Source organism: Pan paniscus, chromosome 6 (assembly GCF_029289425.2).
Source record: "Pan paniscus chromosome 6, NHGRI_mPanPan1-v2.0_pri, whole genome shotgun sequence".
Classification (NCBI taxonomy): domain Eukaryota; kingdom Metazoa; phylum Chordata; class Mammalia; order Primates; family Hominidae; genus Pan; species Pan paniscus.
This window is the reverse complement of record NC_073255.2, coordinates 118012249-118038794: the sequence shown is the minus strand read 5'-3', so window position 1 is coordinate 118038794 and position 26546 is coordinate 118012249. Positions and strand designations below refer to the sequence as shown.

At 54.6% G+C, this 26546-nt stretch overlaps 3 protein-coding genes and 3 non-coding genes across 11 annotated transcripts; 5 read left to right on the top strand and 1 right to left on the bottom strand.

Annotated features, from left to right (window-relative positions):
- The first annotated feature begins 389 nt into the window (after positions 1-389).
- TAF6 (TATA-box binding protein associated factor 6) lies at positions 390-11928 on the top strand. The gene is made up of 16 exons (XM_055115190.2): positions 390-526; positions 756-1009; positions 4678-4892; positions 4992-5078; positions 5205-5358; positions 5569-5625; positions 6057-6176; positions 6719-6864; positions 6973-7050; positions 7143-7244; positions 7651-7833; positions 8696-8770; positions 8904-9029; positions 10463-10636; positions 10880-11077; positions 11382-11928. Exons 2-16 carry the CDS (start codon positions 931-933, stop codon positions 11757-11759), a joined length of 2172 nt encoding a protein of 723 aa, XP_054971165.1. The 5' UTR covers positions 390-526; positions 756-930; the 3' UTR covers positions 11760-11928.
- On the bottom strand, positions 10363-18283 carry AP4M1 (adaptor related protein complex 4 subunit mu 1). 6 transcript variants are annotated; one of them, XM_003815742.5, is made up of 16 exons: positions 17528-18246; positions 17252-17316; positions 17056-17144; positions 16242-16348; positions 16063-16159; positions 15501-15611; positions 15328-15408; positions 14867-14929; positions 14067-14133; positions 13909-13962; positions 13657-13763; positions 13464-13558; positions 13002-13046; positions 12714-12764; positions 12491-12602; positions 10363-12347 (listed from the first exon to the last, which is right to left on the bottom strand). In XM_003815742.5, exons 2-16 carry the CDS (start codon positions 17307-17309, stop codon positions 12123-12125), a joined length of 1362 nt encoding a protein of 453 aa, XP_003815790.3. In that variant the 5' UTR covers positions 17310-17316; positions 17528-18246; the 3' UTR covers positions 10363-12122. The 6 variants fall into 6 exon arrangements, with proteins under 6 accessions (XP_003815790.3, XP_008967011.1, XP_054971167.1 ...); XM_055115192.2 differs by having other exon boundaries at positions 11829-12224; positions 17528-18283; XM_034964559.3 differs by lacking the exon at positions 17528-18246 and having other exon boundaries at positions 11829-12347; positions 17035-17144; positions 17252-17387.
- Positions 17629-26546, top strand: MCM7 (minichromosome maintenance complex component 7). The gene is made up of 15 exons (XM_003815736.4): positions 17629-17760; positions 18918-18997; positions 19258-19422; positions 19607-19731; positions 19807-19987; positions 20295-20432; positions 20720-20869; positions 21062-21176; positions 21265-21396; positions 21626-21709; positions 22844-23237; positions 23541-23624; positions 24987-25155; positions 25925-26034; positions 26193-26546. Exons 1-15 carry the CDS (start codon positions 17730-17732, stop codon positions 26392-26394), a joined length of 2160 nt encoding a protein of 719 aa, XP_003815784.1. The 5' UTR covers positions 17629-17729; the 3' UTR covers positions 26395-26546.
- MIR106B (microRNA mir-106b) lies at positions 25254-25335 on the top strand. The gene has a single exon (NR_106603.1). It is a non-coding gene; the product is annotated as a microRNA mir-106b (primary transcript).
- On the top strand, positions 25481-25560 carry MIR93 (microRNA mir-93). Its single transcript, NR_106604.1, has one exon. It is a non-coding gene; the product is annotated as a microRNA mir-93 (primary transcript).
- MIR25 (microRNA mir-25) lies at positions 25685-25768 on the top strand. The gene has a single exon (NR_106605.1). It is a non-coding gene; the product is annotated as a microRNA mir-25 (primary transcript).

Below are 26546 nucleotides of genomic sequence, written 5' to 3'. Positions count from 1 at the left end.
GGGGCAGTGACTTGCTCTTAGGCTCTGCCAGGACCTGCTCCCACGAGGGGGCGGGGCCAAGATGGCGCCGAGCGCCGGGTGAGCAGCGTCTCGGCTGCGGCAAGAATTTTCCTGCTCCCCGCGCTCGGCTGGCGGGGGCGAGTCTGAGTGGTACCCCGGAGGAGACCCTTTGAAGGTCCCTTGTGGGGACTGGAAGAGGACGGTTGGTTGTGTGTCTATGCTCGTGGGGACCCCGTGTGTGTGCCTGCTTTGGAGAGATGTTGCAGGAGATGGGGAGAGCTCTCTGAACCTCCTTTCGCGCAGCCCGAGGATCTTCGACCTGCTTCTCTGCTGGGATCTCGCTCAAGTTAACCCTTCCCTGGGACGCCTTCCTGCCGCCTCCACTGATCTGAGGAGATCCTGTGACTGTAGCGTGTTTTATGAGCCTTTACTGGCAGAGGGTACTGCCGGGTATTGAAGGATTCGTAGGAGTTCGCCAGGGAAGTGGGACACGACCGCCTCTTGTAAACCCGGCGCCAGGCACAGAGTATGTCTCGAATAGTTGTGTTCCCTATAGATAAGACTTATAAAAGTCGGGGAGGAGATCAGGGGTGGTTTGAAAAGAACCAATTTGTATTTCGGCCTCCCTCTTCCCATCCTTCCAGCACGGCCCCACTTTACCTGTACTACTCCTAAGCAGTATTGATGTTAATCTTCCTAATGTCCAACTGCAAGTGTGCCACTTTAATTTTTTTTTGTTTTTTTTTTTGAGACAGGGTTTCCGTCTGTTACCCAGGCTGTTGTGCAGTGGCACCATCTTGGCTCACTGCAGCCTCTAACTCCTCAGTTCAAGCGATCCTCCCGCCTCAGCCTCCTAAGTAGCTGGGATGACAGGTTCACACCACCACGTCCGTCTAATTTTTTAATTTTTGCAGAAATGGGGGTCTCACTATGTGGACCAGGCTGTCTCAAACTCCTGGCCTCAAACAATCCCCCCACCTCTGCCTTCCAAAGTGCTGGGATTACTGGGGTGAGTTACCTCTCTTGGCTCCAATTTGCTTTTTTTTTTTTTTTTTTTGAGATGGAGTCTCTCTCTATCGCCCAGGCTGGAGTGCAGTGGCACGATCTCGGTTCACTGCAACCTCCGCTTCCTGGTTCAAGCGGTTCTCCCACCTCAGCCTCCCAAGTAGCTGGGACCACAGGCGCCCGCCACCATGTCTGGTTAATTTTTGTGTTTTTACAAAAAGACAGGGTTTCGCCATGTTGGCCAGGGTGGTCTCGAACTCCTAACCTCAGGTGATCTTCCCGCCTTGGCCTCCCAAATTACAGGCGTGAGCCACTGCACCTGGCTCCACTTTGCTTTTTTTGTTTTTTTTTTTTTTTGAGACAGAGTCTGGCTCCGTTGCCCAGGCTGGAGTGCAGTGGTGCGATCTCGGCTCACTGCAAGCTCCGCCTCCCGGGCTCACGCCATTCTCCTGCCTCAGCAGCCTCCCGAGTAGCAGGGACTATAGGTGCCTGCCACCATGCCTGGCTAATTTTTTCTATTTTTTAGTAGAGACGAGGTTTCACCGTGTTAGCCAGGATGGTCTCAATCTCCTGACCTCGTGATCCGCCCGCCTCGGCCTCCCAAAGTGCTGGGATTACAGGCGTGAGCCACCACGGCCGGCCCAGTTTGCTTTTAACTACAGTGTAGGCTCAAAGCTTGGGCCTATGACCTATTAATAATAGTGATACCAAGTATTTACTGAGCACCAATATCTCTAAGCCTTACAACTAATTCATTTACTTCACAAATATTTATGATGTCCCAGGCTGGGCTCCTGGAATACATCAGTGAACATAATAAAGAGCTCTGTCGGCCGGGCACAGTGGCTCACGCCTGTAATCCCAGCACTTTGGGAGGCCAAGGTGGGTGGAACACCTGAGGTTGGGAGTTCAAGACCAGCCTGAGCAACATGGTGAAACCCCATCTCTACTAAAAATACAAAAATTAGCCAGGTGTGGTGGCGCATGCCTGTAATCCCAGCTACTCAGGAGGCTGAGACAGGAGAATTGCTTGAATCTGGGAGGTGGAGGTTGCAGTGAGCCAAGATCGCGCCATTGCTCTCCAGCCTGGACAACAAGAGTGAAACTCTAGCTCAAAAAAAAAAAAAAAAAAGAGCCCTGTCTACATGGTGGACGGAGACGGGGTCTCACTCTGTTGCCAGGCTGGAGTGCAGTGGCACAACCTCTACTCACTGCAATGGGGAGAAGGCAATTTTGAAGGGCTTTGTAGGACATTATAAGGATTTTGTCTGTTTTGTTGTTGTTGTTGTTGTTGTTTTTGAGAAGAAGTCTTGCTTTGTTGCCCAGGCTGGAGTGCAATGACACAGATCTTTGCTCACTGCAACCTCCGCCTCCCGGGTTCGAGTGATTCTTCTGCCTCAGCCTCCCGAGTAGCTGTGATTACAGGTGCCCGCCACCACGCCCATCTAATTTTTTTATTTTTAGTAGAGATAGGGTTTCACCATGTTGGCCAGGCTGGTCTTGAACTCCTGACCTCAAGTGATCCGCCCACCTTGGTCTCCCAAAGTGCTAGGATTACAGGCGTGAGCCACTGTGCCTGGCCTGAGACGGGGTTTTGCTATGTTGCCCAGGGTGGTCGGGAATTCCTAAGCCCAAGCAGTCTTCCCACCTCACCCTCCCAAAGTGCACAGATTACAGGCATGAGCTGAGCCACTGCACCTGCCCATTATAAGGATTTCAGGTTTTACTTTATGGCAAGTGGAGAGCCATTATGAGGGTTTGAGCAAAGAAATGACAATCTGCTTTACAGTTTGACAGAAGCATTTTGGCTGCAACGTTAGGAATAGATGTAGAGAAAGGCAAGGGTAGACTCCGGTTGACATTGTTAGGAGGTTTTTGGAGTTACCCAGTGGATAGATGATGGTGACCTGGGCCAAGCAGTGGGAGCAGAGGAGTCAGGTTGGACTACCTGGTGGATTGATTGATTTTTGAGACAGAGTCTCGCTCTGTCGCCAGGCTGGAGTCCAGTGGCACGATCTTGGCTCACTGCAACCTCCGCTTCCCAGGTTCAAGTGATTCTCTTGCCTCAGCCTCCCGAGTAGCTGGGACTACAGGCGCGTGCCACCACGCCAAGCTGGTTTTTGTATTTTTAGTAGAGATGGGATTTCACCATGTTGGCCAGGATGGTCTCCATCTCTTGACCTGGTGATCCGTCCGCCTCGGCCTCCCAAAGTGCTGGGATTACAGGTGTGAGCCAACGCGCCCGACCGGATTTATTTTTTTACCTTTTTTTTTTTTTTTTTTTGAGACGGAGTCCATCTGTCACCGAGGCTGGAGTGCAATGGCGCAATCTCAACTCACTGCAACTTCTACCGCCGAGGCTCAAGTGATTCTCCTGCCTCAGCCTCCCAAGTAGCTGGGATTACAGGCACGCGCCACCATGCCCAGCTAATTTTTGTATTTTTAGTAGAGAAAGGGTTTTACCATGTTGCTCAGGCTGGTCTCGAACTCCTGACCTCAAGTGATCCACCCACCTTGGCCTCCCAAATTGCTGGAATTACAGACGTGAGCCACCGCACCTGGCCTACCTGGTGGATTTGATGTGAAGGCTCAGATAAAGAACAAGTGTCTGGATGGATGGCATTGCTATGAAGATAAGGAAAGCTGAGCCTGGGCCAGACACTTCGGCTCACGCCTTTAATTCCAACACTTTGAGAGGCCAACGCTGGAGGATTGCTTGAGCCCAAAACTTCAAAGTGGTGGGATTGAAGCCCTGAGGTGTAACAGAAAAAGATAGAAATCTGGGCTGGGCCTGGTGGCTCAGGCCTGTAATTCCAACACTTTGGGAGGCCGAAGCAGGAGGGCTGTGTGAGCCCAGCAGTTCAAGACCAGCCTGGACAACATAGACTCTGTCTCTGCCCCTGCCCCTGCAAAAAATTGGCTGTGCGTAGTGGTACACACCTATAGTCCCAGCTACTTGGGAGGCTGAGGTGTGAGGATTGCTTGAGCCTGGGAGCTCCTGGGCTCTATCAGTTTTCCCACCTCTGCCTCCTGAGTAGCTAGAACAACAGCCATGAGCCTGCATACCCAGCTAATTTTTGTATTTTTTGTACAGATGGGGTCTCACTGTGTTGTCCATGCTGGTCGTGAACTGCTGGGCTCAAGCGATCCTCCTACCTTGGGCTCCCAAAGTGTTGGAATTACAGGCATGAGCCACTAGGCCCAGTCCAGATTTTTTTTTTTTTTTTTCCTGAGACGGAGTCACCCTGGCTGTAGTGCAGTGGCGTGATCTCGGCTCACTGCAACCTCTGCCCTCTGGGTTCAAGTGATTCTCCTGCCTTAGCCTCCCTAGTAGCTGGGATTACAGGTGTGCACTACCACGCCCTGCTAATTTTTGTATTTTTAGTAGAGATGGGGTTTCTCCATGTTGGCCAGGCTGGTCTCGAATTCCTGACCTCAAGTGATCCGCCCGCCTCGTCCTCCCAAAGTGCTGGTGGGATTACAGGCGTGAGCCACTGAACCTGGCCCCAGCCCAGATTTGTATCTTTCTCTGTTACACCTCAGGGCTGACTCACGTGGGGATGGACATAAGACACTCCGAGTTCCTCCCCTGTCTCCACTGTCCTCCCTTTGTTGGCCCTCTCCCGGTGTCTCACGTTTCTTTTTCTTCTGCCTGCCCCGTTCCTCTGCCAGGGTCTCCGTCTCTCCACCGGGGGCTTCATCCTTCCAGGGAGGAGAAGAGGGACTCCAGAATGGCTGAGGAGAAGAAGCTGAAGCTTAGCAACACTGTGCTGCCCTCGGAGTCCATGAAGGTGGTGGCTGAATCCATGGGCATCGCCCAGATTCAGGAGGAGACCTGCCAGCTGCTGACGGATGAGGTCAGCTACCGCATCAAAGAGATCGCACAGGTGACCCGGCCCTTCTGTCCAGCTCTACATTGGGTCCATGTCACCCAGGGCCCCGTCCTTAGGATTTTGGGCTGATGTCTGTTCTGTCACCGACCCCAGGATGCCTTGAAGTTCATGCACATGGGGAAGCGGCAGAAGCTCACCACCAGTGACATTGACTACGCCTTGAAGCTAAAGAATGTCGAGGTGATTTGGGGAGACAGGCAGGGGGCGGGTGATGGGGACAGGGCAATGGGGATGGGGTGAGACGCCATCCTTCAGCCAGGTCTCCTCCGGCTCCCTTCTTACCCATGCCCCTCTCTCCTGCCACAGCCGCTCTATGGCTTCCACGCCCAGGAGTTCATTCCTTTCCGCTTCGCCTCTGGTGGGGGCCGGGAGCTTTACTTCTACGAGGAGAAGGAGGTTGATCTGAGCGACATCATCAATACCCCTCTGCCCCGGGTGCCCCTGGACGTCTGCCTCAAAGGTTGGGGGAGGGGAGAGCAGGGTGGCAGGGAGGAGGGAAAGGAGGACAGATGTGTGTGGGTGTGAGGAGCCTCACAATAGAAGAAAAGCTCAGTGTGAGATCCCCGGTGAGTTGCAAGGGGAGCAGGAGTGGAAACACGCTTCCATAGCATGGGGCAACTCCCCAGTGTCCATGCGTGGCAATTCACCTTGACACCTGCCTTCCTTGCAGCTCATTGGCTGAGCATCGAGGGCTGCCAGCCAGCTATCCCCGAGAACCCGCCCCCAGGTAACCTCCATGCCCCACCCTCTGGGTCTCTGGGTCCCTTTCCCCTTCCTTCCACCTTTTTTTTTGAGACGGAGTCTCACTCTGTTGCCTGTGCTGGAGTGCAGGAGTGCTGGAGTGCAGTGGCGCAATCTTGGCTCACTGCAAACCTGTGCCTCCTGGGTTCATGCGATTCTTGTGTCTCAGCCTCCTGAGTAGCTGGGACTACAGGCACACACCACCACGCCCGGCTAATTTTTTGTAATTTTAGTAGACACGAGGTTTCACCATGTTGGCCAGGCTGGTCTCGAACTTCTGACCTGAGGTGATCCACCCGCCTTGGCCTCCCAAAGTGCTGGGATTACAGGCATGAGCCACCGCGTCCGGCCTCCTCCCACCTTTTACTTTTCCTACTACTCTCATCACCCCTCCCGCTGTGCCTGCTTTCCCACCAGCTCCCAAAGAGCAACAGAAGGCCGAAGCCACAGAACCCCTGAAGTCAGCCAAGCCAGGCCAGGAGGAAGACGGACCCCTGAAGGGCAAAGGTCAAGGGGCCACCACAGCCGACGGCAAAGGTCAGTCCTCCTAGGCCAGGCCTCTCTGGACTCTTGCCCAAAGCCACATGGCCGTTTGTTTTGTTTCCTTTTTTTTTTGTTTTTGAGACAGAGTCTCACTCTGTCACCCAGGCTGGAGTGTAGTGGTACGATCTCAGCTCACTGCAACCTCCACCTCCAGGGTTCAAGCGACTCTCCTGCCTCAGCCTCCTGAGTAGCTGGGCTTACAGGTGCCCACCACCACGCCCGGCTAATTTTTGTAATTTTTTTTAGTAGAGACAGGGTTTTGCTATGTTGGCCAGGCTGGTCTCAAACTCAGCCTCATGTGATCCGCCCGCCTTGGCCTCCCAAAGTGCTGGGATTACAGGTGTGAGCCACCATGCCAGGCCTCCATGTGGCCATTGGTGAAGTGGCTGAGGTCAGGGCCAGAGCCCCAGAAAGGATGGGGAAGCCTAAGAAGCCAGGTCTCCTGGGTCTCAGGGGAAGTGGAGGGTTAAGGTTCTTCTGTTACTGAGGTTTCTTCCGGAGCTTTCTTTGTCAGACCCACCTTTCCAATCACACAGGGAAAGAGAAGAAGGCGCCGCCCTTGCTGGAGGGGGCCCCCTTGCGACTGAAGCCCCGGAGCATCCACGAGTTGTCTGTGGAGCAGCAGCTCTACTACAAGGAGATCACCGAGGCCTGCGTGGGCTCCTGCGAGGCCAAGAGGGCGGTGAGGGCCCCACCAGCTTGCCCTGGCCCTGAGACTCCTCCTCCTGGGGGCCCTATGAATTGCTCCCCACATCCCACCCCCACCTGACTGGCTTCCCTCCTCCCACAGGAAGCCCTGCAAAGCATTGCCACGGACCCCGGGCTGTATCAGATGCTGCCACGGTTCAGTACCTTTATCTCGGAGGGGGTGAGAGCATGAGGTTCCACAGTGCAGGGACAGCAGTGGAAGCTCCTGTGAGGGTCTCCCTGCCCCATGCCCAGCACTCCTCCCTCCCACAGGTCCGTGTGAACGTGGTTCAGAACAACCTGGCCCTACTCATCTACTTGATGCGTATGGTGAAAGCGCTGATGGACAACCCCACGCTCTATCTAGAAAAATACGTGAGTGATCCTGCCCATCCTCCCTTCCGGGGACTAGGGACCCTGCTGCCACCAACAGGAAGTCAGTAGTCAGCAGTGGCTCACACCTGAAATCCCAGCAACTTTGGGAGGCCGAAGTGGGAGGATTGCTTGAGCTCAGGAGTTTGAGGACAGCCTGAGGACAGTAGTGAGACTGCTATCTCTACAAAAAAAATTAACCAAAACAAAATTAGCCAGGCATGGTGGTGCACACCTGTGGCCCCAGCTACCTGGGAGGCTGAGATGGGAGAATTGCTTGAGCCCGGGAGATTGATGCTGCAGTTAGCCATGATTGTGTCCCTGCACACCAGCCTGGGTGACAGAGCAAGACTTTATCTCAAGCAAACAAACAAAACCAGAATCAGCTGTCCCGCCCTTTCTCCCTTAGGTCCATGAGCTGATTCCGGCTGTGATGACCTGCATCGTGAGCAGACAGTTGTGCCTGCGACCAGATGTGGACAATCACTGGGCACTCCGAGACTTTGCTGCCCGCCTGGTGGCCCAGATCTGCAAGCATTTTAGCACAACCACTAACAACATCCAGTCCCGGATCACCAAGACCTTCACCAAGGTGAGCCAGGAAAACTTGAGCGTCATTTGCTTCATCACTGGCCACCTCTGGTTGGGGGAAGTGACACTGGAAACAAGGGGGCAGAGGGAAGAGGGACTGGAACTTGTGGGGGTCTAAGGGTCTTGAGGCTTGTCTGTAATACCTTTTTTTTTTTTTTTGAGATGGAGTCTCGCTCTTGCCCAGGCTGGAGTGCAGTGGTGCGATCTCTGCTGACCGCACCCTCTGCCTCCTGGGTTCAAGCGATTCTTCTGCCTCAGACTCTTGAGTACTTGGGATTACAGGCACCTGCCACCACAACTGGCTAATTTTTTTTGTTTGTTTTTTTGAGATGGAGTTTCGCTCTTCTTATCCAGGCTGGAGTGCAATGGTGCGATCTTGGCTTACCACAACCTCCGCCTCCTGGGTTCCAATGATTCTCCTGCCTCAGCCTCCCGAGTAGCTGGGATTACAGGCATGTGCCGCCACACCCAGCTAATTTTGTGTTTTTAGTAGAGACGGGGTTTCTCCATGTTGGTCAGGCTGCTCTAGAACTCCCGACCTCAGGTGATCTGCCTGCCTTGGCCTCCCAAAGTGCTGGGATTACAGGTATGAGCCACTGCACCTGGCCACAACTGGCTAATTTTTGTATTTTTAGTAGAGACAGAGTTTCACCATGTTGACTAGGGTGGTCTGGAACTCCTGACCTCAGGTGATCTGCCTGCCTCGGCCTCCCAAAGTGCTGGGATTACAGGTGCGAGCCACCACGTCTGGCCTCATTGTAATGTCTTAATGATTTACAAGGAAAGTGTCTATGAAAGACTTAGGTCCCTATCAATCATCCTTTCAGACCCCTTCATCTTAGTTTATTTCCCTCCCCTTACAGAGCTGGGTGGACGAGAAGACGCCCTGGACGACTCGTTATGGCTCCATCGCAGGCTTGGCTGAGCTGGGACACGATGTTAGGCCTCTGGGAGGAAGAAATGGGGGAGGGGACACAGTCATGAGGTTATAGAGGGCACTGTACCCCCATCTGGGAGACCCTGGTGACCCTCCACCCTCCGGCTTTTGCTTGTCCCTTTCCCTTCCAACAGGTTATCAAGACTCTGATTCTGCCCCGGCTGCAGCAGGAAGGGGAGCGGATCCGCAGTGTGCTGGACGGCCCTGTGCTGAGCAACATTGACCGGATTGGAGCAGACCATGTGCAGAGCCTCCTGCTGGTGACCGAAGCCCCTGTCCCCACACCTGCCCACTGAGACACAGGCGGTGTTTAGCAAGCATATGGCATATTTTATTCACTTACTCCCATCTTTGCCTCATGTTTTCAGAGGACATTGCAGAGTCTGATACTATTTTACAGATGGAAAGACTGAGATTAGACTGAGTAAGAAATAAGGGGGCTGGGCATGATGGCTTCTGCCTGTAATCCCAGCACTCTGGGAGCCTAGGAGTATGAGGCCAGCCTGGACAACGTAGCAAGATCCCACCTGCAAAAAAAAACCAAAAAGCCGGGAGTGGTGACGTGTCTGTGGTCCCAGCTACTAGGGAGGCCGAGGTGGGAGGATTGCTTGAACCCAGGAGTTCAAGGCTACAGTGAGCTATGATCGTGCCACTGCACTCCAGCCTGGGTTACAGAGGGAGACCACTGCCCCCCAAAAAAGAAGGGCTTAACACGCTCAGCCTGTGGCATTTGGACCATCCTTCCCCAATGCTCCTGTTACTCTGTGGTCTTCTCTGTACAAGGCAAATGCGCTCTTGATTAACCATCCTGCCACAGTATTTAGCAAGTTCATTCACACGTTAGTGCCCATGTTTTCTTTTTCTTTTTCTTTTTTTGAGATGGAGTCTCACTCTGTAACCCAGGCTGGAGTGCAGTGGTGCGATCTCAGGCTCACTGCAACCTCTGCCTCTCAGGTTCAAGCAATTCTCATGCCTCAGCCTCCCAAGTAGCTGGGACCACAGGCACACGCCACCATGCCTGGCTAATTTTTTGTATTTTTAGTAGAGACGGGGTTTCACCATATTGGCCAGGCTGATCTTGAGCTCCTGACCTCAGGTGATCTGCCAGCCTCAGCCTCCCAAAGTGCTGGGATTACAGGCATGAACCACCACACCCAGCCATTCTTTTTTTTTTTTTTTTTTTCTGAGACAGTCTCACTCTGTCACCCAAGCTGGAGTGCACTGATGCAACCTCTGCTCACTGCAGCCTCCACCACCTGGGTTCAAGCATTCTAGTACCTCAACCTCCCCAGTAGCTGGGACTACAGGTGCGTGCCACCATGCCTGGCTAGTTTTTGTATTTCTAGTGGAGATGAGGTTTCTCCATTTTGGCCAGGCTCTTGACCTCAAGTGATCCGCCCACCTCAGCCTCCCAAGTGCTGGGATACAGGCCTAAGATGCTGCACCTGGCCCCGTGCCCATCTTTTCTTATGAGAAAGCCCACAGTGTTCTGTACACACACTAATAGTTCAGCATAATTTGGCCTCCAACAGGGGCACTGAGATGATAAGGAATGTCCTTTTTTACCCATCCCCAAGGTTCTTCTCAAGAGTGTCACCAGCCCTCCCTCTACCTGGCTTTTTTCCCCAGCCCTCCCTCTACCTGGCTTTTTTCCCCAGCCCTCCCTCTACCTGGCTTTTTTTCTGTTCTGCAGAAACACTGTGCTCCTGTTCTGGCAAAGCTGCGCCCACCGCCTGACAATCAGGACGCCTATCGGGCAGAATTCGGGTCCCTTGGGCCCCTCCTCTGCTCCCAGGTGGTCAAGGCTCGGGCCCAGGCTGCTCTGCAGGCTCAGCAGGTCAACAGGACCACTCTGACCATCACGCAGGTCCGTGGCCGGGTGGGGAGGAGGAATAGGAGGAAGCAGAGGAGAACCCCTGTGTGGGACAGGCACTCGCGCACAGCCACATGTGCCCTCAGTCAGCAGTCTCAGGGCAACTAGGCCCTGAGTGAGGATGCCCCAGCCCCAGTGAGAGCCACTGAGGAAGAGCGAGGGGAGCCCAGGCCTCTCCCTTCAGACTCCTCTTCTTAATAGATGCTGCCACTTCCCCCTTTCCTCTTCTCCCCGCAGCCCCGGCCCACGCTGACCCTCTCCCAGGCCCCACAGCCTGGCCCTCGCACCCCTGGCTTGCTGAAGGTTCCTGGCTCCATCGCACTTCCTGTCCAGACACTGGTGTCTGCACGAGCGGCTGCCCCACCACAGCCTTCCCCTCCTCCAACCAAGTTTATTGTAATGTCATCGTCCTCCAGCGCCCCATCCACCCAGCAGGTATGCAGAGCTGTGTGGGACAGGGAGCATCTGGAGGGCCTGGGTTACCTCAGAGCACCCTGGGGAGGCCCAGGAGTAGAGCACAGTCCCCTCTGGGCCCCAAGTCAAGAGCTGGAAGAGGCGCCCACCAGGGTCCTGCAGGGCTGTAGCTGCCCTGCATGAACAAGGTCTCCAGCCACAGCTGTCTACAGGGTGAACTACAGGAACAACTTGTTCAGGCAGGGAGCGAGTGAAGCGTCCTCGCCAGGCCTCTGGGGGGCAGGGAGGGCACAGGGCAAGCAGCCTGCCTTTCCTTTCTATCCAGGTCCTGTCCCTCAGCACCTCCGCCCCTGGCTCAGGTTCCACCACCACTTCGCCCGTCACCACCACCGTCCCCAGCGTGCAGCCCATCGTCAAGCTGGTCTCCACCGCCACCACCGCACCCCCCAGCACTGCTCCCTCTGGTCCTGGGAGTGTCCAGAAGTACATCGTGGTCTCACTTCCCCCAACAGGGGAGGGCAAAGGAGGCCCCACCTCCCATCCTTCTCCAGTTCCTCCCCCGGCATCGTCCCCGTCCCCACTCAGCGGCAGTGCCCTTTGTGGGGGAAAGCAGGAAGCTGGGGACAGTCCCCCTCCAGCTCCAGGGACTCCAAAAGCCAATGGCTCCCAGTCCAACTCCGGCTCCCCTCAGCCTGCTCCGTGATGCTCCACCTGCCAGCCCCCGGATTCCCACACATGCAGACATGTACACACGTGCACGTACACACATGCATGCACGCTAAGCGGAAGGAAGTTGTAGATTGCTTCCTTCATGTCACTTTCTTTTTAGATATTGTACAGCCAGTTTCTCAGAATAAAAGTTTGGTTTGTAAGTTCTGATCCACTGCAGTCCTTCCTGCATCAGATACCACGGAAAGGCTGGGCCCATTGCCCCCTCCTGGTCTTGGGACTGAGGACTCTTCCTGCCCAGATTCAGAGTCCGAAGGCCAGGAGGCTGGAAAAGAAACGACTATCCTCCCGTGGGACAAACTGCCGCCTTGGCCGCCATGTCCTCGTTTGGGGAGCCTCAGATCCGAATGACATAGGCATCGCTGTGGCTTAGGTGTCGCACCCACTTGTGGGGGTTGGCATTGCCGCATGGCCTGAAGGCCAGCCTGAGGAATCGGACCTGGAGGCCAGAACACGTGTGCCGGGGAAGCTCGAAGGAGAGACTGGCAGGGCCCAGCCCCAGAGGAGAGGCCGAGGTGGAGAGCCCATGGCTGGGAGGTCCTGGGGGCCCTGGGACGTCCATCTGTGAGGGGCAGAGGCAGGGAGAGGAAGGAGGGCAAGAAGCTGACCACGCTGGGGGAACCAGGCAGCAGCTGCTTCGGGAGGGTGGGGTGGGGGCTGCAAGTGAAGGTGGGAGGAGAAGGGCTGGGGGTCCACAGCGAATACCTGGAAAAGGCCTGAGAGTTGAGAGCCTCCTTGCACCCGAGGCAGGTCCCAGCGAAGGGCTCCCTCTGCCAGCTCAGCCTTCTGCTCTGGGCTGCTCAGCTCCTGAGACAGGCTGGAGTTTGGAAAGGGAAGGTGCTGGGCTTGGCACCTTCTTGAGGCAGACCCGTCATGCTGAGCTCACTCTCTCCCCAGGAATCTCCCCGTGGTGGGTGCACACACTCACCTGACCACCCCTCGAGGCAGGGGGAGGTGCAGCCTGACATTGAGGGCTTGGCTACAGAGGAGACGGGAACAAAGTCAGCCCCAGGAAGGCACAGTCCCTTGTCCTGTTCCTCTTCAATATCACAACAGGATTTCAGCACAGGTGCCCCCCACCTTCCCAAATTCTACAGCCTCTACCTTAACTGGCTTCTGAGGCTGGCAGCTGCATCTGAAGGGAGAAGCAGCAGGTGCCCTGGCCCTGTCTTCCGTCCCACAGAGCTGAACTCAGCCAGGCCGGCCTCACTCTTACCTCTTTGAGGGCAGGTCACATCGCAACTTTAGATAAACCTGGAGCCTGGATGAGAGGGTAAAACACCACGACTCAGGCCATCTTCTACTGGCATCTCACCATTCCCCACCAGGGACCTCCACGTGGGGCTGTGTGGGTGTGGGCTGTACTCCCAAGAGGGAAAAGGGCTGAAGCCCAGCCCAACTCCGTTAGCCAAAGCTTTTTCCTTTTTTTTTTTCAGAGAGATGGGGTCTCACTATGTTGCCCAGGCTGGTCTGGAACTCCGGGGCTCAAGTGATCCTCCCGCCTCAGCCTCCCAAAGTGCTAGGATTACAGGTGTGAGCCACCGGCCCCAACCCAAGCCCTTTTCCAATTTGCACTCCATCACCACTACCACCACCCCCACTCCGCAGTGAGTCTTGGGAACATACAGGTCTTGGCTTGGCTTCCAAGGTAGTTCTAGAACCCAGGAAATTGTCTCACCGGCCTGAGCCTCGGTCCCACTGCACAGAGGGGAAGAGCCGGAAGGGGAGCGGTGAGGGGAGGTCATCGGAGAGTTGGTACCGCATCACAGTCAGCTGAGAGACCAGAGAGCAACAAGGTTAGTTTGGTCTCACGACCCCACTGCCCCCTTCCCCATGGTGGACGGAATTTATGAGGCCACCCCAACCCTGACCTCGCCCTGAGGTGGTTGCAAGCGGAGGATTCGATGAGACTCAAATTCGTCCAGATTCACAGAGCTGTGAAACGAGACTTCATCGACCCGGATTCCTGGCCCATAACCTGGAAAGAGAGAGAGAGAGAGAGACTTCTCTCCTGACTCATGTTTTGGGAGAGGAGCAAGGAGAGGGGAGGCTCTGTCTGACTTCTCTCCATGAACTCTGGCAATGACCTACTCCAAGGGGAGAAAGACCCACTTTCTCCTCACCTCTCAGCTCTGACTTCCCCACACAAAACTCTTCCGTCAAGCCAATGCGCATCTCTGTCGGAGGAGAGACCATCAGGAGAGCTCAGCAATGCCATGGTTTAAGACACCAAGGAACCCGCCCTAACCCCAACCCTTGGTCCTGCCTGCAGATGCCTCACCAGAGCCGCTAGGAAGGAAGCTCTTGAGCCGAATCTCTCCCTGCACATCCACCTTCAGCAGGGATCCCTGAGAGGCAGGGGGGTCAAGGTTAGAGTCTTTTTTTCTTTCTTTTTTTGAGACGGTCTCGCTCTGTCGCCCAGGCTGGCAGTGGCGTGATCTCGGCTCACTGCAACCTCCACCTCCCAGGTTCAAGACATTCTCCTGCCTCAGCCTCACAAGTAGCTAGGATTACAGATGCCTGCCACCATAAGTAGCTAATTTTTGTATTTTTAGTAGAGACGGAGTTTCACTGTGTTGGCCAGGCTGGTCTCAAACTCCTGACCTTAAGTGATCCACCCACCTCGGCCTCTCAAAGTGCTGGGATTACAGGCATGAGCCACTGTGCCCAGCCTTTTTTACTTATTTTTTTTAAGAGACAGGGTCTTGCTCTGTCATCTTATTTTTTTTAAGAGACAGGGCTAGCGTGCAGTGACTCGATCTTGGCTTACTGCAGCCTTAACCTCCTGGGCTCAAGTGATCCTCCTGGCTCAGCCTCCCAAGTAGCTGGGACAGCAGGTGTACACTACCATGTCTGGGTAATTTGTTTATTTGTATTTTTTGTAGAGACGGGGTCTGGCTATGTTGCCCAGGCTGGTTTCAAACTCCTGGCCCCAAGTAATTCTCCCACCTCGGCCTCCCAAAGCACTGGGATTACAAGCATGAGCCACTGTGCCCGGCCGTTGCTGGGAGTCTTAGCCACCCCACCATGTTTCCCAAGTCCCATCTGTCCTCAGCTCCAGGTTTGGGAGCTCAAACTTACATTAGATGCTATCAGTACAGACAATCTCTCGACCACATCCAAAAAAACTTCATTCTTTTGGCTCTGAGAAAGAGAGAGAATTTGGGTGGTTGGAAGCAGAATAGCCTATGTTCTGAAATGGACAGACAGGGAGAAAGGACAGGACAGTCAAAGCTACAGCTCTAGGGTGAGGACATGGGTGATGGAAGGGATCATCTCCCACCTCCACCCACATCTGGGGGAGGTGGGAGATGTGCCAAAATCTTTTTCTTTTTCTTTTTTTTTTTGCATTTTTAGTAGAGACAGGTTTTCACCATGTTGGCCAGGCTGCTCTGAAACTCCTGGCATCAGGTGATCTGCCCACCTCGGCCTCCCAAAGTGCTGGGACTACAGGCGTGAGCCGCTGTGCCCGACCTAAAATCTTGGACTCCCGGATCCCAGAGCAAAACCAGAGCGTCTGACCCCATGGATCCTTCCCTCACCTGGTCAGAGCGACTGGACAGGACGGGGCGGCTGGCTGCACTGCTGGGGGCCACTTTGCTCTGTTGTGTCTCAGCCCCAAACTGTAAAGCATCCAAAGCAATCAATCATCAGGTCTGACAACCCCAGCCAACCCCTCTTCTCTTTCCTCACCCTCCTCTTTCCCTCTACTGACCAAGCCAACGCTGCTGAGGTCAAAGAGGCTGAAGGGCTTGCTGACCACAGCTTCCGTCTGGATGAAATTCCTCAGCATCTCCGTGGATGTGGTCTGTACATAGCCATAGTCCTAGTGGTAAAGGAAGGACAGTCTGAGTGATCAGTGGAGGGAAGGGGTAAAGAGGGGGAGTGGGGCCAGGCATGGTGACTCACTCCTGTACTCTCAGCGCTTTGGAAAGCCGAGACGTAGGAGAATGGCTTGAGGCCATGAGTTCAAGACCAGCCTGGGCAACACAGCGAGACTCTAGTCTCTACAAAAAATAAACAATTAGCTAGGCACAGGGGAGGCTGGGGCAGGAGGACGGCTTGAGCCCAGGAGTTCCAGGCTGCAGTGAGCTATAACTGCACCACTGCAGTCCAGCCTGGGCAACAGAGCAAGACCCTGTCTCTAAAAGCAAAAAAAAAAAAAAAAAAAAAAAAGGTAGACTTGGCCTCCTAACCACGGCATCCCACAGTAGAAGAGCAGATGTATCTTCAGGGGAATTGGGTGGGGGCCACAGAAGGGGATTGTTGATTCTCACCAGCACTTCATCCAGGAGTTCGTATACCAGAGCCACATTGCGGGAGATGGTCCCCTCGCCCAGGGAGCCACAGTAATCGCCCAGAAGGGTGGCCAACCTGAGGAAACACTTGGAGCGTGTATTTTCTCCTCCTCTCAGACCCCTCCTAGCTACCAGGTGCCCAGCCCAACCCTCCTCACCTGGAGAGCAGTTCTAGGAGGCTGAATGGAGAAACGTTTTCTGAAGTTGTGACCACCAAATAGAGGCCGCTGTGTCTGATGTGAATGAAATGACGGCCATGGTGATGCTGAGACACAGGCAGGTAGAAGAGAGGCGTTAAAAAAAGGGAGGTGGAGTGATCAGAACCCAGGAGACCTGAGCTCGGATCCCGATGCCTCTTACTAGTCACAACAGCAGTGCCTTTAGGAGATACATGACATATGCCTGGGCCCAGCTTCCCAATGTGGAAAGGGGGTTAATTACAGTAACTACCCCGAGTTGCTGAGGATGGAGTCACGCAGGGAGCTGGGCCTGGTGTGTTGCTGGCGCCCGATTGACTCTTTTTTTTTTTTTCCCCACCCCCACCTACCCCGAGAGGGAGTCTCGCTCTGTCTCCCAGGCTGGAGTGCGGTGTCCGGATCTCGGCTCACTGCAACCTCCGCCTCTTGGATTCAAGCGATTCTCATGCCTCAGCTTCCCGAGTAGATGGGATTACAGGCGTCCACCACCACGCCCAGCTATGTTTTTTTTTTGTGTGTATTTTTAGTAGAGGCGGAGTTTCACCATGTTGGCCAGGCTGATTTCGAACTCCTGACCTCAGGTGATCCGCCCGCCTCGGTCTCCCAAAGTGCTGGGATTACAGGCGTGAGCCACCGCGCCGGGCCTCACGTTAGCTTTATTTGGAGGAATGGACCCCCCAAGTGGAATCTACCAATGAACCAGTCCTGGGAGGGAGCTGGCGCCCACCCGGCCCGACGGGGCCCCGCTCCTCACCCGCCTCCCGCCACTGGTTACCATGACAACCGGGGACTCGTCTCCTGGCAGTCCCGTCAGCTTCCGGTAGAAGAGCTCGGCCACATCCCGGCCGCCACTGTCCCCGCGGACTGGCGGGTGGAAGGACTCAGTGAAGGATCCTGCGACACAGGCTGGCCCTGGGCGCCCCTCCCGCCCGGCCCCTCCGCCCCTTCCCAGCCCCAAGGGTCTAGGATACAGTCTTTGTAGATGAGCGGGTCCCCCTTGGAGGACAGAATGAAGAATTGGGAAATCATGGCCGTTCTGGAGAGCAGACAAGAAGACGGCGAAAGTCGGGCCTGCCCCGCCCTGCGGCCCCGGAACAAAAGAACGCGTGTGCGCTGGCCCTTTAAGAGCGATTCTCCTCCGCCCGCGCCAGCTCGGACCGCGGGAAACCCGGCGCCTGCACTACCCCGCCCGGAGATTCCCTTCCGACGCCCGCACCGCCTCCCCGTCACTCATTCCAGGCCCGCACGGTGATTGGCTTGCGGCTAGCGGGAGGTGAAGAGGGCTTCCTGGTCCGATTGGCCCGCACGCAGTGGCGCCGGTCACGTGGGGGGCGACGTTTCGCGCCAATTTCGGTTGGCCGGCCACAGTCCACCGCGCGGAGGTTCTCAGCTTCCCCAGGAGCAAGACCTCTGAGCCCGCCAAGCGCTGCCGCACGGCCCTCGGCAGCGATGGCACTGAAGGACTACGCGCTAGAGAAGGGTACGGGTCTACGAGCCTGGGAGGGCGTCCTGCGCGGGGAGCCTCCCGGGGAACACCTGTTGGTGTGAGCTGGGGTCTTGGGGGACCGGGGTCGGCGGGTTCTGGGGTGCGCGAGGCCAGAGGCAGGGTCGAGCTGTGGCCTTGCTAAGGCCCACGGGGCCTGGGAAGCGTGCGGGGGGCCATCGATGTTGAAGAAAAGCTAGTAATCCCACCTGGTAAAGGTGTTAGGGTCGTGGGGTTGGGGGCTTGGGGGGGCGCTAACCCGGCTGGGGGCTGCACAGGGAAAAGTCGCGCCCAGGACCTCAGGAGAGTCTTAAGGGCTCTGGGCTCCCGTGCCCGCTTTCCTTCGCGCTTTTGGGCATTCCCAGGTTCCCGCGCCCTCCCGAGGCGCGCGTAGGCCCCGGGGGCGGGCAGGCCGGGGCCGCTGCGCGCCGGGATTGGCCGTTTGAGGCCGCCCTCCGAGCGGAAGTGGAGCCGGGCGGAAGTGGCGCGAGGAGGCCGGAGGGAGTGTCGTGTAAACAGTGTCCTTCCGCGCGGCGGCCGCGGAGAGAGCTGCGGCCCGGGGGGGCGTGCCTGGGATCCGGAGCTTCGCTCGGGCCCGGGAAAGGCGGCAGTGGGCTGGGATCGCGGTGTCTCTGGGTGTGATGGCCAATGGCTGGACTGGCTCCCGCCCTGGGCGGAGGAATCCCGAGCTGTGAAGCGGCTGGAATCCGGGCCCATGTGCTTCTTTGTTTACTAAGAGCGGAAGCGATGGCGGGAGCGGGGGTGGGGTGCGGTGGCGGAGGTCCCGGTGAAATCAGGGGCTAAGGGGACCCAAAGAAGGCGGGGGATCATAGGGGTGTAAAGAAAGCTGAGAACCTTGAGACCGGAGTGTGAGGGGCCAATGGGGAAGGGCGCTAGAATTTTAAACTAAAGTAGGGACCGGAATTCCCCCGGGGAGATGTTGGATGGCCCTGTGCCCTGCCACGGGCTCTTTATTCTTCGCTGGTTAGAAACAGACTTGTGAAAAAGAGTTATGCCCACTTTGGGGAGAATTCGGTAGGTTTATTTAAATGCTCATATTATTAATTAGTTCATAGGTCGTGTTTTAAGCGAAAATGGGTATCTAAGATTTGTCTTAAAGTTTGTGTCTTACGGTTTTACATTTCATGTTACAGAAAAGGTTAAGAAGTTCTTACAAGAGTTCTACCAGGATGATGAACTTGGGAAGAAGCAGTTCAAGTATGGGAACCAGTTGGTAAGTCTAAGATTGGGTAAAGGGAATGGGGAGCGGGGTGCTTAAGGAGCCATAAGCAGCAGCTTGGCTTGTTTTATTAAAGACATAACAATTAGAGGATTTGAGGGCTGAAAAGCGAGTATCGCTCTGTGTGGCGCTGTGTTCTCCCCTGTGGATGCCCAGAGCCTGTGCTGAGTTCTCAGTGATGCATTTTCACATATGAACACTGGTGAGCAAGGTGAATGTGGCTCCGAGGTGTTTCTGTCTCTTCCCCACTTGAGGTTCGGCTGGCCCATCGGGAACAGGTGGCTCTGTATGTGGACCTGGACGACGTAGCCGAGGATGACCCCGAGTTGGTGGACTCAATTTGTGAGAATGCCAGGCGCTACGCGAAGCTCTTTGCTGATGCCGTACAAGAGCTGCTGCCTCAGTACAAGGAGAGGGAAGTGAGTGGTTAGAGAACAATGGCAAACAAAGGGCGAGGCGTTTAAGCTTCTGTAGAGAGGCTGCTCAGATACTGATGTTTTCTGAGCAGGCAGAAAGGAGGGGCACTTCTGCCTGGTGTTCTCTGTGCTCTCCTTTCCCCATCCTGTTGCTCATTTTTTTTTTTTTTTTGTTCTTCTCCTTTAGGTGGTAAATAAAGATGTCCTGGACGTTTACATTGAGCATCGGCTAATGATGGAGCAGCGGAGTCGGGACCCTGGGATGGTCCGAAGCCCCCAGAACCAGTACCCTGCTGAACTCATGCGCAGATTGTGAGTGGTCTCTGTCGGGAAAGATGTAGGGATTGGTTCTCCAGGATCTTGTTTGTGACTGTTTTCTCCCCTTAGTGAGCTGTATTTTCAAGGCCCTAGCAGCAACAAGCCTCGTGTGATCCGGGAAGTGCGGGCTGACTCTGTGGGGAAGTTGGTAACTGTGCGTGGAATCGTCACTCGTGTCTCTGAAGTCAAACCCAAGATGGTGGTGGCCACTTACACTTGTGACCAGTGTGGGGCAGAGACCTACCAGCCGGTACGTGTGGAGCAAGGAGCAGGAAAGCACTTACCCATTAGTTGTTTTGTAGAGATTAATTTGATCCTGTGATGCCTATTGTTTTATTTGGTTGTAAAAGTTGCCTGTGTGTTCGCCTTTCATTCTTGGGTATGTAGTGGTCTTTCTACCTATTTTCTGGGTGTTTGTTGTTGACCCAGAGTAAGTTCAGAGGGTTCTTGACACTTACAAGATGTCTGCCATGAAGAGAAAATGTGATTCAAAGGACCGACCCAATGGGGCTCTTTTCCTTCTGACTTCCTTTGGTGTTTCTGTTCTCACGTCCTAGATCCAGTCTCCCACTTTCATGCCTCTGATCATGTGCCCAAGCCAGGAGTGCCAAACCAACCGCTCAGGAGGGCGGCTGTATCTGCAGACACGGGGCTCCAGATTCATCAAATTCCAGGAGATGAAGATTCAAGAACATGTGAGTTTGGGGTACATGGCCCTGGGCAGGTGGATCGGGAGTCCACTTGAATCCTGTAGTCACTTGTGGAATGGCAGGAAGAAAGAAGAACAAAACAGGGAAGTGCAGGAGGGAGGTGGAACTAGAATTTCCTGAGAGCCTTGGGAAGGGGAAAGGAGGTCTCAGCACCCCTGCTGTGGGCTTGTCTGTGGCTGGGTAGCCTGGCAGCCTTTGAGTGGGATGCCTAGGGAGGGAAGGTTGGGTCCTTGTCCATTTCTCCTAGTTTTATGTGCCCTTCCCTGCCCTAGAGTGATCAGGTGCCTGTGGGAAATATCCCTCGTAGTATCACAGTGCTGGTAGAAGGAGAGAACACAAGGATTGCCCAGCCTGGAGACCACGTCAGCGTCACTGGTATCTTCTTGCCAATCCTGCGCACTGGGTTCCGACAGGTGGTACAGGTAAGGAAGAGTTTGACATGAGGAATGGATCATCCCTTTTTCTCTCACCTACTCATTCTACCCACACAGAGAAAAGAGCAGCAAAACCCCAAACAAAACAGAACCCAGGGATTTGTCAAGAAATTGTTAGGGAATCCAGTGATGGGCAAGTTGAAGGGATTACATCTGTATCCTGGCATTTTCCTGCCCAAGGGTTTACTCTCAGAAACCTACCTGGAAGCCCATCGGATTGTGAAGATGAACAAGAGTGAGGATGATGAGTCTGGGGCTGGAGAGCTCACCAGGGAGGAGCTGAGGCAAATTGCAGGTGAGGGGCAGGGGAGAGAGAGGAAATTCCGTTTACATCCTAGTTCCCTTTTCCCCCAGAAAATAAAACAACCTTAACTTCTCTACAGAGGAGGATTTCTACGAAAAGCTGGCAGCTTCAATCGCCCCAGAAATATACGGGCACGAAGATGTGAAGAAGGCACTGCTGCTCCTGCTAGTGGGGGGTGTGGACCAGTCTCCTCGAGGCATGAAAATCCGGGGTAAGAAGAAACAAGGGAGAGGCTCAGGGTGGATGAAGTCATTTAGGAGGAAAAAAGGATGACAAGTGTCCCTGTAGGTCACAGTATGAGTGGACATCTTGCCTTCGTGGACACAGGGAGGGCTTAGAAATAGTGCTGGGTGTTAGGGGGAGGCAGAACTCAAAATTGCTCTGTTGTTGGCAAAGCACTGGGAGAAGAGTCGTTCCAGGGCTGCCTTCCCTTCCTCCAGGCAACATCAACATCTGTCTGATGGGGGATCCTGGTGTGGCCAAGTCTCAGCTCCTGTCATACATCGATCGGCTGGCGCCCCGCAGTAAGTAGTTGGGCTTTGCAGGAGGTGAATATAGTGACAGACAGGACCACAGTGTTTATTCAAAAAGTAGGGGTGCATGTTTGCTCACGCCTGTAATCCCAGTGCTCTGAGAGGCTGAGGCAGGAGAATCATTTGAGGCCAGGATTTTGAGATTGCTTCCATGTTTACTAAAATTTTTTTTTTTTTTTTTTTTTTTTTGAGAGAGAGGCTCGCTCTTTCGCCCAGGCCGGAGTGCAGTGGCGCTATCTCGGTTCACTGCAAGCTCCGCCTCCTGGGGTCACGCCATTCTTCTGCCTCAGCCTCCCGAGTAGCTGGGACTACAGGCGCCCGCCACCACGCCCAGCTAATTCTTTGTATTTTTAATAGAGACGGGGTTTCACTGTGTTAGCCAGGATGGTCTCGATATCCTGACCTCGTGATCCGCCCGCCTCGGCCTCCCAAAGTGCTGGGATTACAGGCATGAGCCACCGCACCCGGCCTAAAAAGTTTTTTTTGTTTGTTTGGGTATTGTTTTGTGTTTTGTTTTTTTTTGAGACGGAGTCTCAGTCACCCAGACTGGAGTGCAATGGCATGGTCTTGGCTCACTGCAACCTCTGCCTCCCAGGTTCAAGCAATTCTCCTGCTTCGGCCTCCCGAGTAGCTGGGACTACAGGCGCGTGCCACCACACTTGGCCACTTTTTGTATTTTTAGTAGAGACAGGGTTTACTGTGTTGGGCAGGCTGGTCTCGAACTCCTGACCTCGTGATCTGCCCGCCTTGTTATCGGCCTCCGAAAGTGCTGGGATTAGAGGAGTGAGCCACTGCGTCCGGCCTCTACTAAAAAGTTTTAAAAATTGGTTGGGTGTGGTAGTGAGTGCCTATAGTCTCAGTTACTTGGGAGGCTGAGGCCGGAGGATGGCTTGAGCCCAGGAGCCAAGGTTTCAGTGAGCCACGGTTGTGTTCTGAAGAGAACCAGTGGGAGGGGAAGGGGGACATTGCCAGTGCCCCACAGATCCTCGGGCATCTCAAGAAGGCCTGGTGGACGGAGTGGAATGATCCCAGCGCAGGCCTCGCCTCCCTGGCCCGTTTGTTGTCTTTTGCTTGTTCTCTTTCTTGTTCTTTCTCTCTCATGGTTCCTTATTTCTTCTCTTCCAGGCCAGTACACAACAGGCCGGGGCTCCTCAGGAGTGGGGCTTACGGCAGCTGTGCTGAGAGACTCCGTGAGCGGAGAACTGACCTTAGAGGGTGGGGCCCTGGTGCTGGCTGACCAGGGTGTGTGCTGCATTGATGAGTTCGACAAGATGGCTGAGGCCGACCGCACAGCCATCCACGAGGTCATGGAGCAGCAGACCATCTCCATTGCCAAGGCCGGCATTCTCACCACACTCAATGCCCGCTGCTCCATCCTGGCTGCCGCCAACCCTGCCTACGGGCGCTACAACCCTCGCCGCAGCCTGGAGCAGAACATACAGCTACCTGCTGCACTGCTCTCCCGGTTTGACCTCCTCTGGCTGATTCAGGACCGGCCCGACCGAGACAATGACCTACGGTGAATGAAGCTCAACACCCAAAGAGAGGTCCCCTGTAATGATCTGTGTAGGGAGGAGGGGAGGTGAATCAGAAAACAAATTCCACGCTCCTGGAAACCCCAGAGCCTCCCCTTTGCAGCAGGGGCTGGTCCATGGTTCTCAGGGAAATGGTGGGTTGGGGCTGAAATGCTGATGAGGATTTCCCGGGAAAGCTTGTCCCTCCTACACTGTGAGGAAGTGGCAGAGCCAAAGGAGGGACACCTAAGAGGACATGGGTGTGTAGCCCTAAAAAGTGTGTTCCTTCTAACCTTCCCTCTGTCCAGGTTGGCCCAGCACATCACCTATGTGCACCAGCACAGCCGGCAGCCCCCCTCCCAGTTTGAACCTCTGGACATGAAGCTCATGAGGTAGGAGAGCTGGGTGCAGGTGGGCAAACGTTGGCGTGGGCCGTGTGAGCCTCCTGAAAAAGTGCTTATTAGTCTTAGGGTGTGTGTTTTTCACACCACCACTTCCCGCTACAGACATGTCCAGAGCCTCAGATCAGCTTTTAAGTGGAAAATTCCACACTTCATATCATAGGGACACAGGAAATTTTGTTTCCTACACTATTTATTTATTTATTTATTTTGAGACGAAGTCTTGCTCTGTCACCCAGGCTGGAGTGTAGTGGCGTGATCTCAGCTCTCTGCAACCTCTGCCTCCCAGATTCAAGCGATTCTCCTGCCTCAGCCTCCTGAGTAGCTGGGATTACAGGCGCACGCCACCACGCCCGGTTAATTTTTTGTATTTTAGTAGAGAGCAGTTTCACCATGTTCGCCAGGATGCCCACCTCTGCCTCCCAAAGTGCTGGGAACAGGCATGAACCACTGCACCTGGCCCACAAAAATATTTTTAATAAAATTACCTTCAGGTTATGTGTATCAGTTGTATATGAAATACAGGTGAATTTCATGTTTAGACTGGAGTCCCATCCCCAAGCTATCTCATGCATATGCAAATACCCCAAAATTTAAAGTTTTTTTTTTTTTTGAGACGGAGTCTCGCTCTGTCGCCCAGGCTGGAGTGCAGTGGCGCGATCTCGGCTCACTGCAAGCTCCGCCTCCCGGGTTCACGCCATTCTCCCGCCTCAGCCTCCCAAGTAGCTGGGACTACAGGCGCCCGCTACCACGCCCGGCTAATTTTTTGTATTTTTAGTAGAGACGGGGTTTCACCGTGTTAGCCAGGATGGTCTCGATCTCCTGACCTCGTGATCCGCCCGCCTCGGCCTCCCAAAGTGCTGGGATTACAGGCGTGAGCCACCGCGCCCGGCCAAATTTAAAGTTTAAAACACCTGCTCCCAGGCATTCTGGATGATAATCTCTATCGCTATTTTCCCATGAGCCTCCAGTGTTCCTTCAGGTTTTTACTCCCTTTTAAATACTCTGTAAATAGTTCTCTTTAAATAAAATATATGTTTTGCCATGTCATGCGCTCAGAGGAGGGGTCTGGATCCTCTCTTAATGACAGATGGATTTGTCTCACAAAGGCCATTTTCCCGAAAAAAAATAGGAAATAACTTGGAGGATACTGGGGGGGGCTATACGTTTGGTGAAATCCATCAGTGATATTCAAGCCAAGCAAATAATCACCCACTAATTTGTTTTTTCCACTTAAAATTCTTGGAGGGGACCATGTTAAATGGGGAGCCCTGGTACAGAAAACAACATGGGCTTATATTCACTCCCTTCCCCATCTCCCTCTTCTGCTTCCCTATGAACCTTCCCCCACAGGCGTTACATAGCCATGTGCCGCGAGAAGCAGCCCATGGTGCCAGAGTCTCTGGCTGACTACATCACAGCAGCATACGTGGAGATGAGGCGAGAGGCTTGGGCTAGTAAGGATGCCACCTATACTTCTGCCCGGACCCTGCTGGCTATCCTGCGCCTTTCCACTGCTCTGGTAAGTGCCCAAATTGCTGGAGGGCCATCTGTTTTGACCCTTAAAGGGGTAGCTCCTTACCGTGCTCTCATTGCCGCCTCCCCACCTCCCGCTCCAGCCCTGCCGGGGCTAAAGTGCTGACAGTGCAGATAGTGGTCCTCTCCGTGCTACCGCACTGTGGGTACTTGCTGCTCCAGCAGGGCACGCACAGCGTCCGTGGAGGGAAAGGCCTTTTCCCCACTTCTTAACCTTCACTGAGAGGGTGGTTGGGGTCTGTTTCACTCCATGTGTCCTAGATCCTGTGCTACAGACCTTCCTTTCTGTCCTCCCGTCTTGGACCTCAGTCCTGGGGGCTCCAAAGTGCTGTTCGTGCAGGTAGTGTGATTACCCGACCTACTGCTGAGCTAGCACTTCCCGAGCCCCCGGGACACATTCTCTCTGCCAATTGTCTTCTTGGCTGAGCTCCCCAAGCTCCATCTGTCATGCTGGGGAGCCCAGTGGCGTTCAAAAGGGTCTGGTCTCCCTCACAGGACAGCTGAACTCCGGGACTGGCCAGTGTTGAGAGGCGGAGACTTGGGCAATTGCTGGACGCTGCCCTGGGCATTGCACTTGTCTCGGTCTGACAGTGCCGGCCCAACACTGCGGATGCTGGGGGGAGGGGGGATTCCACTCCTGTTTTGTGAGTAGGCGACCCATGGGCTGCCCAGCCTTAAAGCCAGAACAAGGGTGTCCCCTGACCTCGTTCCACTGCCCTCCTCCCGTTCCCATCTCTCCCCTACCTTCCCCTTAGGCACGTCTGAGAATGGTAGATGTGGTGGAGAAAGAAGATGTGAATGAAGCCATCAGGCTAATGGAGATGTCAAAGGACTCTCTTCTAGGAGACAAGGGGCAGACAGCTAGGTGAGTGGTTTAGTGAAGGACAAAGCTGTGTCACTTCGGCTTCTGTGGCCATGTGTCTGAGGTTGGCCTCAATTCTAACACTGGCCACCATTTTTCTCTGTTGATGTCGAGCATTCCTGTTTGTATCCTGACCTTACACACCCACTCATTTCCTTCAGGACTCAGAGGCCAGCAGATGTGATATTTGCCACCGTTCGTGAACTGGTCTCAGGGGGCCGAAGTGTCCGGTTCTCTGAGGCAGAGCAGCGCTGTGTATCTCGTGGCTTCACACCCGCCCAGTTCCAGGCGGCTCTGGATGAATATGAGGAGCTCAATGTCTGGCAGGTCAATGCTTCCCGGACACGGATCACTTTTGTCTGATTCCAGCCTGCTTGCAACCCTGGGGTCCTCTTGTTCCCTGCTGGCCTGCCCCTTGGGAAGGGGCAGTGATGCCTTTGAGGGGAAGGAGGAGCCCCTCTTTCTCCCATGCTGCACTTACTCCTTTTGCTAATAAAAGTGTTTGTAGATTGTCA